Source organism: Acartia tonsa, chromosome 6, assembly GCF_053477335.1.
Source record: "Acartia tonsa isolate MP-2025a chromosome 6, ASM5347733v1, whole genome shotgun sequence".
NCBI lineage: Eukaryota > Metazoa > Arthropoda > Copepoda > Calanoida > Acartiidae > Acartia > Acartia tonsa.
In genome coordinates, this window is record NC_137265.1 from 31,911,050 (window position 1) to 31,931,844 (window position 20,795).

At 33.7% G+C, this 20,795-nt stretch overlaps 1 protein-coding gene across 1 annotated transcript in view; it reads left to right on the forward strand.

The window, feature by feature from the left end:
* Nucleotides 1–20,795, forward strand: part of LOC145322409 (A-type potassium channel modulatory protein DPP6-like) — a 107,406-nt gene that overhangs the window by 35,960 nt on the left and 50,651 nt on the right. The window contains exons 5-10 of the mRNA XM_080164399.1: nt 2,370–2,452; nt 9,717–9,761; nt 11,270–11,379; nt 12,046–12,092; nt 13,983–14,070; nt 14,376–14,478. Of these exons, the coding sequence (XP_080020525.1) occupies nt 2,370–2,452; nt 9,717–9,761; nt 11,270–11,379; nt 12,046–12,092; nt 13,983–14,070; nt 14,376–14,478 (476 nt within the window). The remainder of the gene's footprint in view (nt 1–2,369; nt 2,453–9,716; nt 9,762–11,269; nt 11,380–12,045; nt 12,093–13,982; nt 14,071–14,375; nt 14,479–20,795) is intronic.

Consider the following 20,795-nt stretch of genomic DNA (forward strand, 5'->3'; position numbering starts at 1 on the left):
AAATGTATAAGAATTAAATATTTCTGGTTATTAGAATTGTAAAATCGTTAGTGAGGAAAATGGATTCAGAAAAAGGACAATGTAAGATGAACAAATGATATGATATGGTAGGAATTTAAATATCATAATGAGAATCAGGTCCAAAGGATAAAGGAAGAGGATATGAAAGATGAATTGATAATAAGACATGGTAGGAATGTAAACTACATAATGAGAAACAGGTATACAGGGATAGAAATGTAAACATCAAAATAAGAATCAGGTCTAGGGATAGGATAATGAAAAATAAACTAACAATATGATTTGCTAGGAATTTAAATATCATAATAAGAAACAAGAGCAGGGATACTCAAGAGGAATGCTACAATGGAAGAAGAATTAATTATAATAAATGGTAGGAATGTAAACTACATTGTGAGAACTAGGGATACAGGATTATGACAAGGAAAAGGAAAAAAAAGTTTTGATTTTAAGGAATGTAAATTACTTAGTAAGAAACAGGGTTGGAGGGATAGATCAATGTAAGATGAACAAATAATATGATATGGTAGGAATCTAAACATCATATTGAGAATCAGATCCAGGGATAAAGGAATAGATGAATTAATATTAAGACATGGTAGGAATGTAAACTACATTGTGAGAATCAGGGATACAGGATTATGACAATGAAAAGGAAAAAAAAGTTTTGATTTTAAGGAATGTAAATTACTTAGTAAGAAACAGGGTTGGAGGGATAGATCAATGTAAGGTGAACAAATAATATAATATGGTAGGAATCTAAACATCATATTGAGAATCAGATCCAGGGATAAAGGAATAGATGAATTAATATTAAGACATGGTAGGAATGTAAACTACATTGTGAGAATCAGGGATACAGGATTATGACAAGGAAAAGGAAAAAGAGTTTTAAATATAAAATGTATTGTGAGATGGGGGAATAGGACATTGGAAGATTAATAAACAATTTTAATTATTAGGATTGGAAAATCTACAGTGAGAAACAGGGTTAAGGCAATGGAAGATAACTAATCAACAAAGCAAGTTACAACTGCAAAATACATGGTTATAACCAGGGAAATAAGGATAGGACAATGCTTTTATAAGAGAAACAATGGATATAGATATAGGACAACGAAGGATTATTAAATAATCAAATATGAATGTAAACTAAAAATTGATATCTTCCTCAAACTTCTCTCAGAAAAAAATATTTTACTTTTTTTGTATATTTTATCAAACTTATTTTAAGTTTTGTTTTTATATTATACATTTTGATATTACAAGGGACAGGGAAACATGTTCTATAAAGCAACTACAAACATAAAATAAAATGTATAAAAAAAAATCCTCCAAGGCACCTCTAGGAGCCTTAAAGTTAGAAAGACAAAAACATAGATACACAGAAAGATATCCTGCTAAATGAAAAAATCTCCACAAAAATTCCGACAACTAACTATTTCAACTTTCAAAAAGGTTTCAACCAAATTATATGTCAACAAATCGAGAAACGTCAACATCGATTTAAATTTCAATTGATTATAAATATGACATTAATAGCATTCAAACAAATTACCTATCGAGCATTGAAAACCCCTTTAACCTGTGCCCCCCCCCCCCCAGAACCCCATATATCCTAAGGTATCCAAGTTGAATAAAGATTGATCTTATTTCTCTAGAATGTACAGTTCTGTCAGTGAATTGAAAAAAAAAATGTCCAAATGTTGTTAGTCTGACTGGCAGACCAGAAAATATTTAATTTTCATACAACACATTTTCAAAGAAAAAGTGTAAAATACAGCTATGATAAAAATCAAGTTTTGGGAAAGAGAAAAAGTTAATACAGCTCATATCACTGCATACTCCAACTGAATGTTAGCTAATAGCCCTTTCTTAATGAATAATAAAGATTTTGACATGGAGTCTTAAGGTATTAAATAGAGGGCCTGACAATGTGTAGTTATGTAATCCTTTAAAAATGCGTTGTGCTTATAAGAAATAGTTCAATTGTTATTTTTAAAATATTAAATGATAGTTAGGAAATCATGCATCTATTTTTATTATTGTTTTGTTACAGTTGTGCCCCTATAGGCATTTGAGGGATGGTAGGCGGGGGTAATTCGAACATCTCTTCCACTTTCAGTTTTAAATTTATGCCTTGGGCTATTACTCCTAGAAGGATAGAGGACCCCTACTGCAAAATAGTTATAAACCTTCCCTGGGAATATAAGAAGCTTCACAGCAAAAGAGATCCATATCAATTCTTCGGTTAGCAAGATCCTGGACTGCAGATAGACATCAAATTACTTTTATATAAGATTTAAATATAATAATAGATTTAAAATTATAAACATTTCCTATTTCAGAGATTGTTGAATAGTATCAAGTACGAAATAGATGATAGATTGGAGATGGTTCTCATTGCTTCTGAAATACAACCAATTTTTAGGTATGATTGATTTGTACAAGTTTTGTTTGGCTATATCTATGCAATTAACTTATATTCAAGACAATTAAGAAATAATTAGAGTAAGTATGTTATGATTTTTGAATAAGCTATCTTTATACCTTAGAACATATTAGCGGCTATTTATTCAAAAGAGTAAGGAAAGTAGAAAAATAGCCTAGACCCATCTCTGGATCTATAAGAATTGAAGAACTCAATTGGTTCAGTAGTTTGAAATCTTAAGCTACAGACAAAAAAAATAGGGCAAGAATTGCATATTAGCATTATTGGTAAAAACAAGGATGACAGCATCCATATAAGCGAAGCTCTGAAACAGTAGGACAAACAAACATTAACTCTTGTAGAGTGTCAGAACTGATTATGCAAAATATAAATATGAGAGTTTTGACAAAATTATACGTAAATTTGTTGCAAAACTTTTGAAATACAGAATACTGTTTAAGGACATACTTACATTTTTAGGACTTGAATTTAGAGATGCTTCACTTATAATATTGTACCTTGTTGTAATAGGAATCAGTACTTTAAAAATCAGATCAATCGGATTTTTACATCTCATTAAAATCTGTTGTTAAAAAATTAAAAAATAGAGTTGCTATGATTTCTAAATCGTATATACACTAGGTATCATCATGCAAACATGCTTAAATTAACGAAAAAAGCTATCCGTTCCAGACGGACGGTCGGACCGACCCTAATTATAGAAAAGCTTCGCTTTTAAAAATATACAATACAATCAAAACTTTTTTTATGAACAAAATATTTCTAAAAACTAAATGTTCTGTATAAGCATAGAACTGAAAATCAAATTCCTCTGAAACACTACCTCTTTCATAATGTATATTTTTCACAGATATTGGGATCATTTCAAATGCGATAAAAATGAATATCTTTATTATTTTTATTATAGGTACTTAAATCTAAAATACAGGGATCTAATGGGATAAGACAATGGCTTATGAATTAGTGGTTGAAACGTTTGGACAATGAACCAACCAATCAAAATTCAATAAAAGTCTCCAAAGTTGTTAAGCCAACGAATAAGAAAACCTTATTATGAAGCTTTGTAGACTAATGAAATAAATATCCCATTGTCCCCTTCCTCCCTGGTTAGATAATCTTAATCAATTTACCTATCCCACTATCACTGAAATTTCCTGGAATTTTGTTGCAAATTCGATGATGACTTGACTGTCTGCGATTTCATATTTTTATTAGATAATCATATTCTATTTATATGATAAAGTAGTAGTAGCATGCTCGTTTGTCCGTTTGTTTGTCTGTTCACAATGGATTCTAAGACCGATGCACTAAATTTCATAATTTTTATGTAGCTTTGGAGTAAATATTTTTAGGAAAAACACTGATTTCCACCAATCTGAGAACTGCAATAAAACGTGTTTTTTGGTTTTCTTTTAGAAATGATATTAAAAAGTTCATAATGATAATTAGCATATTGCTAACAAAAATACTATATAAATACTATCAAAAAAAGCAAAATTATGATTTTAAAATAAAACAAGGACGACAACATCCATAAAACCGAAGCTATGAATTCATCAAACGAACATGAGTGTCAAAACTAAATAAGCTTAATACTTATAATTTTGTGGCTTGACTTAATATATTGTACCTTTCAAAAAGCACTGTTACAGAAATCATGATGAAATCGATAGGATAATTCTAACATGCCTAAATTAACAAAGAGAGCTAAGTGTGACGTACGGACGGACGTACACGCCCTAATTAAAGAATAGCTTCGCTTTTAAAAAATATAATAATTATGTTTGAAGGAAAGTTAAGAGTTGCAGCTATACATATGTGATGCTGATGTTGATTAACACAAATGCAATTTCATTATTTTAAGTTTTTTTAATAATCTTTTTAGGCATGTTTAAAACCTGTAGATAAATTGCGATAAAAGATTAGTTTTTAACACGAATAAGGTATAACAAATAATCGAAATAAATCTATAATAATTTTATGGGAGGCAGCTGAAATGTCGTCGATTTTACTATATGTTGTACACCCCCCAACACTACCACAACCACCACTACCAACGACAGCTGAAAATCATATTTAGGTTTTGTAATTTTTTTTTCGAATTAATTTCGTTCTTGGTATTGGCTTTTAGTGTTTTAAATAAACTAGAAATGGACAAAATAAGTAACGTAAAAATCCATACAAATATTCTATACATAGTCCAGTTAGGGAGTTGAATCCATTTTTATAGAAGCAGAAATATAATCTATGATTATGGTTTGGACCCTCTAAAACTGTAATCTACCCTTCCACTTTCCCCTCTCTTGGTGAAGATATCTTCAACGCCGATACGATTTTTGAAATATAAGATTCTACTTTTGTCTCTCTTGTTGAAGATATCTTCACCAAGAGAGGCAAAAATGGAATCTTAAATTTCAAAAATCGTATCGACGTTGAAGATATCTTCAACAAGGGAGGGGAAAGTGGAATCTTACATTTCAAAAATCGTATCGGCGTTGAAGATATCTTCACCAAGAGAAGGGAAAGTAGAATCTTACATTTCAAAAATCATATCGCCGTTGAAGATATCTTCACCAAGAGAGGGGAAAGTGGAAAGGTAGATTACAGTTTTAGAGGGTCCAAACCATAATCATAGATTATATTTCTGCTTCTATAAAAATGGATTCAACTCCCTAACTGTAGTCAGAAATAAACAACAACAATTCTAGCGAGAAAGTTATAATGACAAACTCATTGTTTTGTATAAAACCAAGTTTAAAAGTAGAGTTAAAAACATACCCAAATTTTTTGCTTGGTTTTAAAAGTGTATTTCAGTAAAATGTAAATGTACAGACCATAAAGGGTGCATGTAACCTGCATTATTCAGGAATATATAGATAGTTTAAGTAGGAAATAATTCATTTTCATTGGAGTCTTAAAAAGGTTTAGAAAAATATGAATTGGGGAATCGAAAGTGTTGTTTTTCGCTATAAGCACTTTGTTTTTTAACTTTAGAACGACAAACTTTTTAACTGCCTCTCATAACAATTTGAAAACTATCAGATTCAAAAAAATTATTAGAAGGTTTTTTAAACTTTCAAATTATTTTGTTGACTGATTGAAAATTTTAATACATGAATTTTAAGGAAATTGAATTGCTATCTTCAACTCAGGTTAATATTAAATCCTGACAATGTCACAGGGTTGGAGTGCACGAAATGATTTTAAAGATTAGAATTTCCTTATATATTGACAAGGATATTAGAAGGTTTTTGTGGCTAACTCATCATTATCAAGATTTTCTACTGGATTAGAACCTGTACTCAGCCATACTGAAAAATCATACATACCATTGTATCCAACTATGAATATCAAAATAAAAATTTTAATCTTAACAGAAAGCTGTCTAAATAACTATTCTTGCATTTGATATGATTTTCCAATGATTATAATTCCCTTGAACCTGACATCTACTAAACACCTGGTCTCTGCACCCTCCACATTACACCCTGCACACATTTTGCACCCAAGAACAAATTAAAGTCATTTTACTGCTGTCACACTCCTGAGATCAACATTGGTCTTTTTTCTATTTTTCAGATAATTTTTTGAAACAATTTTTACGTTATTAGAATAATTGATTTAAAGAAATTGAAATAACTTTTGTGGTTCCTCAGCAAAAAGTAATGATTAGTACAATAAAAGCATTTTACTGACACGATGAAAATAAATTGCTTTTAATTTTTTTAAATTTATGAAGAGAAGAGGATGTGCTTCTTAAAGTAAAATTTAAAGGGATAGTATGAAATAAATTATTTTGAGTGTTGTTTAAAAGAGTTTGAGTTAGAAGGTGTAGATGTGAAATGATTCTAGGTGTGTGGGTGTATGTGTAAAAGATATACTAAAATGTTTACAGGTGCGTCCAATTTCTTCGCAATAAGGCTTTACTGTTCATAAAAGTGTTCAATAACTACAAAGTTACAAGCTCTGCCAAACTCATAAAAACTGGGAAAGAAAAAGTGTTCAAAGTACTAATTTTATAATAGAAAATTTAGCTAGGTATCTAATTTTTTTTTAAGTGATAAATAAGGAATATTACACATTTGTATTAGAGTACATTTAAGACTTGCAAATAATACTTGCATATTTATTTACATATGTATCATTGCATATTCTTGCAATCCATAAGTATCATTTTTATGGGAAAGGGATAAATGATCTAATCTTTGTCAAAAATAAAAAAAATCCAAAAAAGTCAATTCCATTTCTTTTAAGAATTTTTTAAAAATTTGGCAAAATTAGAGCTTTTGATTAATAACTAGATTCCTTCAAGACAAATTTATTCTGCAATACTATTTCAATTAAACTACAATTAGCAAAAAACAAATTTCTGAATATGCTTCAACATTTTTTCTCTGTTCTGTCCATATTTGTGTGTTACACAGCTGTGCTATGCTAAGGTATGCACCACATACATAATCTATTCAAATATTTGCAATCTTAAACAAAAATAAGGATATGGCCATTTTAACAATAAATAAACTGGGTTTTTTTTTATTGAAAATTATTACCTAAGCATCAAGCATTTTATTTATGTTAAATGATTAATTTGCCAAGGCAAACAGAAGTTTTGTTATATTTGTTCAAAGCTAATTTGCAAATATATCTAAAAACTTTATCTTAACATTAAGATCTAGTTTAAAGATGCAAAATTTAAATCATATTAATTGTATGCTTTTTTTACTGGTTTACATTTAAAAGTAAAAAAAAACTCATCTGATAACCTCTTTATTTAACCCTACTTTCTCTCTAAGAAATAAAATAAATATATGGGTGCTTTGAAGTTTTGCACTTTATGTTTCAACAGATTTTCATAATCTGCTTGGTTATTTTATATATCATTTGCTGCTGGATTTATAATAGTTATAGAGCTGTTGTTATTGTAATTATTTATCTATTAGAAATTTTAACAATCTTTTGAGATATAACTTATTACACTGAACACTGAAACTTATTTTTAATATGAAGAATGTATTAGTGCAAGGTTTTAAATCAATACAGCTAATTAAATAAAGATTACACTCTAAATGTAGAGTATTCTTTTACCCCAATACCTACCCTACTACTGTATGAACGAACTGACCAATAAATAAGTTCTATGTTAATAAGGTAAATTGACGACAATTTTTCCCTTGTCATAATATCCACGTATGTTCTACATCCATTGCTATATTGTATATCTTTTAATTTATAAGGACATCTTACAACGTTCTATTGTTGTAAACTACCTAACTATGTTGATATATAAATAAATGATAATATTAAGTTCTGGAAAGTTAAAGAGAGAAATAATGAAATTCTTTTCTATTAATTTCTTCAATTTTTAAAGTTTATCCTTTAAAGTAAAGTATTTAATTGGTGTACATACACTGAATCATATCTCAATAATTTAAAAACTAGACAATCAATTGGATACATTTAAAATTATTAACTATCCCTATATCCTGCCCAGAAAATTATTATCTCTTTAAATGGATCTTAAAGTCGGTTTCTTTTGTTTTTCATTACATTATACAGAAACAGTCTGGTTTATACTGTAAATCTAAAGTGACACTTCTTAAAATAGTGGCTAAGGATCAATGTTTTGTTAAACAAAGAGACAGCATATTGTAATCCTATCCAAGTTTCCAAGGATTATCCTTTAGTCAATGTATTTATACATCAGTTAAAAATATTTAAATTCTATTATTATCATATATAAGAAATTATTTGGGAATAGTCCCTTTCGTGACAGCGCACCTTAAGGGGCGATTTGTCTTATTTTTAAAATGGCTTTTTATAGGTTATTTTAGGTTAGGTTAGGTTATATTGGGTTAGGTGATTGTCCCACAGGGTTAGGTAATTGGCCCCGCAGGGTTAGAGCCCCCCGCAGGGGCTAGAAATAGGAGAAAACCTACTGTGAAAAATACGAAGAAGCGCCCCTTAAGGTGCGATGTCACGAAAGGGACTATACCCAATTATTTTAGTGGTTTAAAACTTGAAAATATTTAACTTAAAGCCCAATTACAATCAATCAATCAATTATGCCTTAGGAATCCTAAGGGATAAGACAATAAATTGATGAACATTCCCTATGATATTTTTAAAAATTACTCAATCTGTAGATCAAAATTATTGGTTGAAAAATTTGGGCAATGCATGTATGGAAAAAACTAATTACAATTCATCAGAAGTGCCCAAAGTTATGGAGCCGACGAATAAGAATACGTGGTTGTATACTTTGGGTACTAGTGTAATTTACAATCCAATTTCCCCTCCCTTCCTGATTATGCATTTAATTATAACTTGATTTAGAATAATTTAGGAAAAGACAAAATAATTGTCATTCTTTCTTTGCGTTTGGCAATACAGACAACTAACTCTTTGATTTTAAGACATTGAGCATTTTTTTGGTAACAAATGTATAAGTAATAAATTTTTGTTAATAAATGTATAAGTAAAGATATATAACCCTGACAACTACCTGATTTTAGTGGTAGGGACCTTTTACGTCTGCTATCAAAGTGCTTTCTGTTCTTTTGTAGCGACTTGGCTTTGTTTATATTCCCGACGCTATTGGCCTATATTCAAGGTTGGCATAGGGTCCCCACCCCGTGAGTAAAGTTACACATAGCACGTGCCACCTCTTTTCTTATACTTTAGTTACATATTTAAATACTTTGACTAAATGTCAATGATTGTTGGAATGGTAAGCTTTATATGGCAATTTAAATTCAATTTCAGTTTGACCTAATGTCATTTCATTTCATTTCTTTCCTTAAGAATAAATTTAGGAATATTATAAAACGAAGCTTTTCTATAATTAGGGTTTGTACGTTTGTGTGACGGACATGATAGACTTACTACACAACTTATATTATTTGAAGTTTGTACTTTTTTTCGAAAAATCTAATTGATTACCAGACTTATTTTTCTAATCCCATTATTGCTTGGTTTATTTTTGCTTCCATGAATCTTTTAATTCTTGTTAATTTAATACTAGAGAAGTTTTAAAGTTTTACTACTATCTAAGCGTAGTATGAAAGATAAGGATAAAAACAAGGACAATTTTATGAATTAAAACGTCAAAATAAAAAAACTGTAAAAATTGATAGCCTTTAAAGGAGGGAATGACATAATCCCCAACAAAAACTCATACACCTTAGAACTCCCCAACACTTTTCTGACAATTTAATAAATATACTAATTTATTTGTTTGTTTTAGGCATTCAACCTTGGCAAAGTATACAGTATTCAATACAAAAGACAGGTAATTAGTAGTGTAGATACTCTATATCTAGGGTATATCAGAACGGCCTTTCAGATCTATAGAAGAACGGTATTCATATATTCCAGACTCTACTGTAGTTCAGCCGGCGAGGCCTAGAATCTAAAGTCTTAAGACAGTCGGTCCTTAATTCCCTTAATGATCCAAGAAAGCACAGAAACCCCCCATTCCCCCCTCCATCCCGCCAACAACCTTAGTAATGCAACAAATTTTTAAAAGGGATTATTTTTTTCTGATCCCTGCAGGAGGCTCTTTTTGAGGGGCTACTCTGTAAACAATATAAATTAACTAAACTTAGGATGAAGTAACAAGATCCACCAGGAAAAAAACTAAACCTCCCCCCCCCCCCCCCTTATTTTAAATTCATTTCAAATAAGAGGGGGGCGTCATGTGCTCGACTAGGCACTATGAGTGAAACCGCCACTTAGTCTTAGTATCGTAGTTTACATTTAATCTCTTTATTACGCTGCTTTTGGACTTTTTCCTTGTTAACAATTATTACCAAAGTACAATCTGAAGTATATTTATATATAGATTCAGTATACTATTTTATAGTACACAAGCCCATCACGATAAAAATAAGACTGGTATATTCCCTTAATTTGGTTATATATCACCTTGTATCCTCCCAAACCTCCTAATGTTTATTTGATAACAAGGATGACAGCATTTATAAGTGGCGAAGCACAAAAATCATGGATGAAAAAAGGTACAAAGTGGTTTAAAGCGCAGTTGTTAAGTGCTCGTAGATCTGGAATAATATTAATTTTAAAAATCACGAAACCCTTTATCTAGAAATTTTAGTAATTTTTACAATGGGATCAGCTGATTTATTGATTTATGAGTTAATCAGTTGGAAAGTGCTTACGTTAATCTCATTCTCTCCAAGGTTATCTTATTAATAATTATGAACAAAGTACGATCTCTTCATCATTGATAAACAAATAATAACAGTACACTCTTATACAGAAGACGTCAAAATAGTAATAGATAAAGTTTTTATTTTGTAACATCTGCTCTCTAACTCACTTAGTCAATACCCATCAACAACAAATAACCTAAAACCATTATTACAATCATTCTATCCCTTTCAATGGATGTAGAATATACGTGGTTAATATGACAGGAGAAAATTTAGGATGCGATTTTCCCTTGCTTTTATTGGTCGGGCCGTTTATCCAGTAGGAGGGGAGGGAATGGGGTAAAGGAGGGGTATGTTGAAGATTATTATTTTAGCCCGCTACAGAATTTACTTTATTATAAAACATGAAAATCTGGTGTAAGATTCAAGTAATAATATCCATTACCCTGTCCCTAAAAATAGCCTAAAACATGAAACCATGTCATTATTAATTTAGTATTATTTAGGACCAAGCCCTTGATTCCAGTTGGTATAAACAGTAATAATGAGATGTTACGGGATAAATTATTCAACCCTAATCATCAAAAACAGCCTAAAACAATCCCCCACTAAATTCATAATTATTCAGGACCAAGCCCTTGATTCCAGTTGGTATAAACAGCAGTAATGAGATGCTACGGGACCAAGAGAAGCTTCAATACGCTACATTTCTACCAGCTAACAAGGATAACAATCGAGGCATGGGAGCATATCCTTTTTTAATTGAAATAGGATTTCTATCTGCCAAATTAGTAGAATAAATGTGTGTCTTTCTAAATTAAATTCTGCATATTCTGCTTTTAATGAACAGTAATATTAACACAGTTCATAAAAATTAATCTTGAAACCAACTAATTTGAGTATGGCAGATGTCCTACTCTAAATTACCCAATTGAAAGTCCCCAGGGAAGTCAAATTATACAATCATTGGAAAAAAAACTTTAAGTAGAGCCTTTTTATAATTTATATCGACTAAATGCCATAATCCAGTAGCTTATTTGCCTGTTGGTTGCAAGAATATTATGTTCATTAAAAGTTTATTACTTGTTGTACATTCCCTGTGTAACAATATTTTAATAATGAAATTTGAATCATAATAGAAAAGTTGAGAAAATTTTTGCAAGTATCCAAGCTAATTTCGATAAAATTAATTCAGACAAAATAAAAATTTTAATTTCATGAATTCCAAATGATTAAAAAAGAATAATTAACTTTTATTTTTTATTACTTTAGATATCTTTTAACGGATAGAAAGGATTACAAAATTTAAGGACATAAGTTAACCTAACTCTCTGGAAAAGAAAATGCCATGAAAAAAAACTTAGTACCCTCTTAATGAATAAAGGATAACTCTTGTTGTTCCAGGTGGTATCGTGTTCGTAGCCAACAACGATCTTTACTACATGCCAAAGGTAAGGTACATAGCGTAGCTATGCTCTATAGAAAGAGGGAGCAACGGGTTAAAAATAATTCCTACCTCAAAGCTTATTACACTAGTCCCTAAAGTTTTATAATGGCGTTTTCTTATTCGTTGGCTTAACAACTTTGGAGACTATTGGAGAGAATTTTGATTGGTTGGTTCATTAAGTTGAGCGTCATTAGTGTCCCCGCCATTTTCTTATCCCTTTAGATTCCTGAAGAAATTTATTTGATAGCTTATTTCCCTGTCTTATATATATCCCAATTTCTATTATTATCTTTGGTCTATGTCTGTAAAACTATATGAAAGTATATTAACCTTTGTTTTGACTTTTTCCAAAATACTCTGAAAGTGAAATAGTAAAAGAAACTGAAACGCTGTGAGTAAAATTGTAAAACCAAAACATCCTGTTTTTATAACGCAAAACTTGTTCCAATGTCATTAAGTTTTCTCACTCAGTCTGTCTGTCCAATAAATTTATATTTTTCTTTCCGTATATCTGTAAATTATAGATGCAATTTTGCTTTTAGGTAAGGTTAGGTTTTTTATATCCTGTTTGTATCTAATATAATATTAAAGATTTAAGTCTACAATACAGCAATGAATAAAACAATGTTTGCTTCGCCCCTAGTCTATAGAGGAGGGCTGTTATGTCAAGAAAGTAGCCTGAAACCACTTCAAGAAATTTTAAAAGCTTTCCTAAAATGTAAAGCCAATTCGGACTGGTAGTTTCCAAAATCTTTAGCTTCAGACAAAACAAACTTACTGCTATATAAGATAGGAAAGAAGCTACTTACTTTAAATTTACGTCGAGATTATGACTTCAATCCAGCAATGATATCAAAATTATGTTAAAAATATATAACATTCATCTAATAACTGCATTATTATGTTCATTTGGCATAAATTGTGAAATGTTTTTACTTGAATTTCCATGATTTTATTCTTGTTTTATGATATCTGCTTAACATCAGCCAACCAGAATCACGAGGATAGGACGAGGGACCAAAATAATAATCCACTTATCCGTATTGTAATGTGCATAATTCTGCCTTTACAACTATGAGCAACCATGTTTGGTTGTAGTTGATCTATACGACATTGTCATTTCCCTCCCTGATAAAAACAAAATATTTTATTTAACATTTACTTCAACAAGATTTTATATTATTTTAGAATTATCCTGATATAAAAAAAGCAGGATCTTTGTCTGTACTGAAGAATTTTCTTACTCGCTGAAACAATGTGATACAGTGAAGCTTCTGATAGATCCTGGGAATGTTTATAGATAAACTAAAATTTAATTTCCGAATGTGTACACAGTTTCCCAGTTTCCTCGGCGTTTCCTCGTACTATCTCAATATTTACTACTAGGTAAAAATCTTCAAAAAAAATCAAAATTTGAACGTATAAACGATTTATACATTATGCATTCAAACTTTTAATTTTTCAAATTTTGATTTTTTTTAAAGTTTGAAGCTTTTTTAGCTAGTAGTAAATATTGAGATAGGATGAAGAAACACCGAGGAAACTGTGTACACATTCGGAAATTAAATTTCAGTTCATCTGTTTATAGTTATATTTGTAAAGTCCCAATAGGCGGAGCTACTGTATTACTTACTGGTTTACTCTTCCTAAAAGGGTGCAAAAACCTTTTCTATTTAAAACTGCAATGGAAACTCCCTCCCCTAAACTCATGGGCCCCTAGAGAGGCCTCTTGGGCATGGCTGCTAGTTAAAAATAAACAAAATAAAATATGAGAACATAAAAAAGTAGAATCCATAAGTTGTTTAATAAAATCGTAATGGACAAAAAGATGGACAAAAAAGACAAGAAATGTACTTTTGAAATTTGGAAAAGAAATTTCACCAGAATTTTTTAGGTTTTAAGTGGAGGAGAGGTTCATAGACTAACATCTACAGGACAGGCAGGAACTATCTATAACGGAGTCGCGGACTGGTTGTATGAAGGTAGGAACGGACAATTTTATTTGTGGATTGGATTAATTTTTTAGGGATTAGATAATTTTATTTTCAAACAGTGATATTATAAAATAAAAGAAAAAGCATGGTTCTTTAATACCAAAAAAATATTCCTTTTTTCTAACAAATATAGTTGATATTGTTGGGTTATTTCAAACCAAATGCATTTATTGGTTACGGCTTCCGGCAAGGTGCTTGCAATATACATGATTCTATAAAGATTTTTAAATTTTAAGACTAATACAGACCAATAGAATTTGCTTATGTATTATTTAACTGTTCTTGTTTTTCAGAGGAAATACTTGGACGGTCCAACGCCATATGGTCAAGTCCAACAGGATCCAAGCTGGCATTCGCCATGTTCAATGATTCAGACGTCAATCTTATAACACTCAGGTAAAAGTTATATGAATTATCCGAATTTTTAACCTTAAATAAAACTCTTTTATCTCCAACTGGTTTATTTTTTAACTAAGATTTTAAAACAATTAGATGCAAAATATCTCTATTTCGTTGAATATATTATAAAGACTAGCTGTATGAAACACATCTTTATCTCATGTTTTGACAAATAATGCAACATTACATTAAATAACCACTTTTTTGTGTTTGCATGTATTAAATAATATTTGATCGTTATAAGAATGGTTGAACATCTGTCTCAACCATGACACTTTGGTTGAGTTTGACTTCCGAATTAGCGGGAAGTTCACGAGATCAGTTGGCGAACATACAAACCCCCAATACCAGGAACCATCAAGTTTCAACAGCAGGTTTGAATATAGATTTATTGATGAAATTATTTCAAAGACCTGAAATTACAATATCAATTAGTTCATAATTCCAGTTATTTATAACCACGTAATCTTATTTGCTTTTTAAAAATCATTTTTCTCTACGGTAAAATCTTTGGAAACTTTGGCTTTAAAGGAAAATTATTTGGTTTAATAAATCATTGTTAAATGCAACAATAAGGCACATAAAAATTACTAAAACATATATTAATCATAATTAAGTTTCATGCTTAGCTGGCTAAAGCCTTTTTAAAACTACATATAATCGTCCTATACACCATTCTTCCTAATAAAATTAACAAATTCTACCTGAAGCTCTTATGGTTTCAAATCCCTGATATACTAGGGTCGTTCACACACTATGAGACCAATGATAGGCCCAATTTTGTTCTCCGAAATCTTCACACTCTCATATCTCATTCAAAAGTAAAGAACGTGCGCATCAAAATAAACAAAACAATCCATGCCGCGCCACATTATGAAAGGAAAGCCATGAAAAGACGACATTTGCGCTTGGTTTTGGTTTAATGATAAGGAATTTAATTTCGAACTTGATAAACACAAAGCTTCCTCGAAAAGAGGTTAAGACACACCCCCCGTTTGAAAGTCAAATTAACTTCCTTAACGAGATTCAAGGTTTTTTTCGCGCTGAGCACTAGCAACATTTCTCACTAAACTCAACTCACCATAATCACATGAGAATGGCCACATCCCGAAAACGTGACAATTTTGCTCCTAACTAAATGAAACCCCGTGAATGCATACACAATATTATACTCCTCACTAGGACTCATAATACCTCACAATTTAGGATAGAAGGATGGGGATTGGTTTGTACCATACAACATTCCATGCACATGACAATCACAAGATCACATACACAATCCTAAAATAGATAATCCTATTAATCATGATGTTGTAAATATAACAACTATACTAAATAATAATCATTTCATAATCAATAGGCAATAAATCATTATTAATAAATCAATAAGTACCTACGAAATCAGGTTGAAATGTAAATGTAAACAAATAATGTAAAAATAAAACGAAATAAATCTTAGACAAGAAAATTAAGATTTATAGGTACTTAAAACTAAATTTGTTAAGCATCAAAAAGAGTAGTAAGAAAAAATTTTTCAAAATCCTTGGGCAGAAAGTTTTTCAAACCTAATGAATAAGAACTGTAATATCTTAATCAACAATAAAACTTTTTAATACTTAAAGAATAGCAAAATAATATCTTCGTTAGAATTTTCATTGAAATTATGAAAAAATACCAATTTTTCTTTGTAAAAAAAATATGAGACTTTAAATATGAATTTTCAATCATTCCTTGATCTAAATAAAAATGTTTTACTTGATTGAAATTCATATATAATTTTAAAAAATCTGCTAAAAAATACTTGATTTTTTTTTTTCTTAGAATAAATATCGAATCACGCAACCTCGACACATTTATTCCTTTTTGTTAAACTTTTCAGGTAAGTTTTAAAATGAATTGTACTTTTGAAAAGAAATTAAACTCAATAAAATTAAATTTGAGCATATGAAATAGAAGAATATTTAATCGCATTTCATTTGATTCTTATTTTTGGCATAAAAATAGGCATATGAAAAATGTGGCTTTTTACTAAAAAAAAATCTCAATTTCCATAAAATAAGAATCAATTATTAATCATAATTTTTAACAACTGCCTGACTGATACAGCATGTTCTTCTAGGGGAGATTTATCTGTCAGTCTGAACAAGACTCTTGCAGTCTTTCTCCCATCCTCAATTCTCGTCACTCGGCCCATCCTCAAACATCTCATCAGGGGATTGGTACTCGTAACCAGAACTATATCTCCGTCAGCTAGTGGCTCTGCCATCTCATCCTTCCACTTGGACATCCGTAATATCTTCGGTAGGATCTCCTGGCGGTAGGCAGTCCAAAACTGGGCAGACAAGTCTTCCAACAACTTCAACCTGGAGGAAATTTGGTCCTCCGGTTTCATCGCCACATTGCACAACGGCTGGCGGTCAACATTTCCCAGCAGCTGGCCAGGGGTGATCAGCCGCCAATTCTCCACGTCGTTCGCAGCTTCAATCGTCAGTGGTCTGCTATTCATAATTTTGCTGACCTCCGCCAACAGCACCAGGAGCTCGTTGAAATTAACAGAACTATTCACCAACTTCTTGGACAGCAATCTCTTGGTTAATCCCACCATTTTCTCAGCCTGCCCAATATAATGGTGGGCACGGGCCGGGATCTGAGACCAAGAAAACTCTACCTGGCTGCCCAACTTCTGCTCTAAAACCTTGCGAGCACCGGATAATTGTGTGCCCATGTCGCTTACTATGATCTTCGGCAGACAATGAACAGCTTCCAACTTGCGCAGGGACAACAGGATACTGCTGGTATCATACTTTTCCAAGGCATCTAACCACAACGCCCCTGAGAATCTGCAGACCACCACGAACACCCACACCTTCTTCGTTGCTGTCTGACTCCTCGTTTTGGCGGCAGCTCTCCTCGTAACCAGCGGACCCATCAGGTCGACTTGCACAGCTTCAAAAGGCCTGCTCGGGACCAACTTGTCAGGTAACACCTCCTTCATGGTAGCACGACATTCCTTAGCCCTCTCAACACTGCAGGGCCAACATTTCTTCACTTCCATGATGGCCAACCTCCTTGCTTTCACAATCCAGCACCAACGGCGGCTCTCAGCTAAAGTTCCACGGACACCAGAGTGAAGCTCAACATGCGCTTCTCTCATAAAAACAGCAGCTAACCAATTACCAGGCTCCAAAATTATTAAACCTGGCATGTCTTCAAATATCATTTTACGGCCGCCAGTAATGGCGTCAATGACTGGCTGTCCACGACCAACCATTTTAAGAATCCTCATCTCCCTGGTCACATAATTTCCTCCGGGACCAACGACAGGCCAGGTCAATGATACTTCATGCACTAATGGATTTAATGACGCATAATTGCCTTTAGCGTCATTTATCCACTCATCCTCTTGGCTTCGTGACACAATGAAAAGTTCCGCCGCCGCCATAAAATTGTACAAAGACGGCTTGTACACAGAATCTGCGGCAGCTACATGACTACCAGCGGCTGTAGTCTTACCTTCTTGTCTGCTCTTTAGCTTCTTCAACCAGGTGTTCGCAACTTGCAGGACAGCTGCCATAATACGTTTGGCCTGTCCAAATGATCTCCTGTGCTTAAACCTAAAGACATCTTCAGCGGCATCTCCGGCAACTTTCATTGAACATAACTTAACCATCTTGGTATTCAACTCCTCTGGGGGTAAAACCTGCTTGACTTCTTCGGCAGTTTTCACCGGCCACGCACTTTCATCCTGGCGCAACCATTCTGGGCCCAATCTGTACCTGGAACCTGGTCCCAAATCTGATACCTTGCAGGTGCTTCTGGTGCCCAAATCTGCAACGTTTTGCGTCCCCGGGACCCACCTCCAGTCATCCTTGTTGGTCGCAGATTGAATTTCTCCAATACGATGAGAATTAAATGTGTTCAACATAGCACTGTTGGAAACTATTTGTGATAAAACACACGAAGAATCAGTAAAGTACATTACTCTGATAACATCAAAGGGCAGGGCATCTCTGACGGACTTTGCCAACCTTGTGGACATCTGGCACCCCATCAATTCAAGGCGCGGAATTGATTCACACTTGACCGGCGCAACTCTTGACTTGGTGGCTAGCAGAAACGTTTCATAACCTTGTCTAGTTGGCCACCTCAAATATGCATTAGAAGCATAAGCCTCTGATGACCCATCCGAAAACATCATCAAGGAAGGAAGGCCAGTTGGTTCATCCGGGACCACACAACGGTCAAACTCCAATTTAGCGACCTCAGCTCTGTCCTCCAGCGACTGAACAAGTTCATCCCGTAGACTTTTTGGAATGAAATCTTGCCAGCCCAAATTCAGCAAACATGTTTTCCGCAGGACAAGTTTAATTCTTAACAGAATAGGGCTGCAAAGCCCGATCGGGTCGAAGGTTTGGGCGGCGAACCTGTGGACCATCTTCTTTGTCAGATTCTCGTCCAAGGCGTCCTGGAGGTTGTACAAATCAGCATCCTCTTTCACCTTCCTTCCCTTGACTTTACCATCTTGGTTGACTCTTGTGGCGATGGACAACACATCAGTGGCTGGCTTCCATATCAGCCCGAGAACCTTGGTAGGCTGGCAATCATCTCCAGAATAAATGACTTGTTTAAAGGAAAAACTACCTTTGCCGATAATTCTGTCGGCCTCTTTCATCATCTCCTTGGCCTCTGGCTTCGATCCTGCTCCCGAAATAACGTCATCTATGAAACTGTGCTTCTCAAGCTTGACTGCAACTGGAATCTGAGGTAACTTGAACTCCTCATCAGGGTAGGTAGGTATTTGTGGCTCCTTCCATAATTCAGGTTTAGCCACAATTTCACTACCGTTTATCTGTCCCTCTCCATACATCTCCTTGACCTCTGCTTCACTCTTTCCGCCGAACAGGCGGGACGTCAACTTCAGGGCTGTAACTGCCAAATTTCCCGCAGCTAACTCGCCGAAATTCACAACTTTGGTCAGGTAAATTTCAAGTGGACCATCTGGCGTCGGGGAAAATAAAACTCTCTTCATCTGGCTGTCGAACTCTGTGGCCAGGATGGAGTTATAAAACTTGGAGATATCCGCGGTTATACCAACCTTGTAACCGCGGAAAAGCATCAAATGATAAAAAATCTTCTGCATTGGCGGCGGGCCTCCCAGCATTATGTTATTAAAACTGGTACCCTTGAACGTCAGAGAACTATTTGCACACAATCGCATGGGTGTGGAACTTGAATCCTCCTTGAAAGCAACCACTATTGATGAACAAGACTTAGGTCCTTCATACTGCAATTCTTCAGGCGTGGCTTTTTGAAAAACGCCTCTTCTTATGGCGTCGTTGAATACCTCCACATACATTCCATAGGTACCTTCCTTGACCATCCTGGCACGATCCTTTTCAGCAATTTTGCGGGCTAAACTCTCATTGTAGGGTAAAGTGTGAGGATCTTCAATATAAGCATATTGACCTGTCCACTTGTTGGACTGCAAGTCTAGTGTTAAACCTGCCTCAATTATCCTCTGCCTCTCACGCTGGTCCCAGGTAGTGCCGTCGGCCATAGCCTTGCACTCTTGACAAGCAGTACATCCTGGACAAAGTGCCTGCGGCTGTACGCCAAACGATTCAGACGTCAGAAAGTCTGGCAAAGTGCCTCCACTGACACTGACAGCCTTATAAGCCGACTTTTGATCTCCAGCTCCACCATCAGCACTCGTACAGATAAAACCACTACCAAAAATGGTTCGCCACAACATAGACTGGCCCACTTTCTGGTAGGTTGAAGGAAACACATCAGGATGTGTATTTCCAATGATGATATCTAAGCCTCCACTAATATATGTAAACCTTTCTGGCGGCATTTTAAATATCTCGGCGGCAGTTTCGGGGTGGACCGAGCGCATCTCGTTGGCCCCGCCGAGGGTAGGCATGACAGCTGCCTCAAACTCCCTCAGATTGCCGTCCCTATCCTTCAGATAAAACACAACGTTGCGGCAGGAAGACTCACTGCCATCAGCTACAGAAATAGTTGTATATCTGCCAGTAGATTTCAGCTTCAACTTGTTGGATAACTTCTCAGACACAAGTGGCAAATTTGCCCCGGAGTCAAACATTACCGTGGCGTGGCAGGTGCCGCCGCCAGGTGCTACAACAGGAACTAACTGAAGTAAGAAGGTACAGGGGCTGGGTGCAGAACTTGACTTGTAGACTGTATTCACACCAGCACTAGCCTCATGAAGTAACCTGGAATGGTATCTGTCACAATTATTGGTACCACAAACACCAAGCTTATCAGATTTATTACACTTGTCAGCAGTA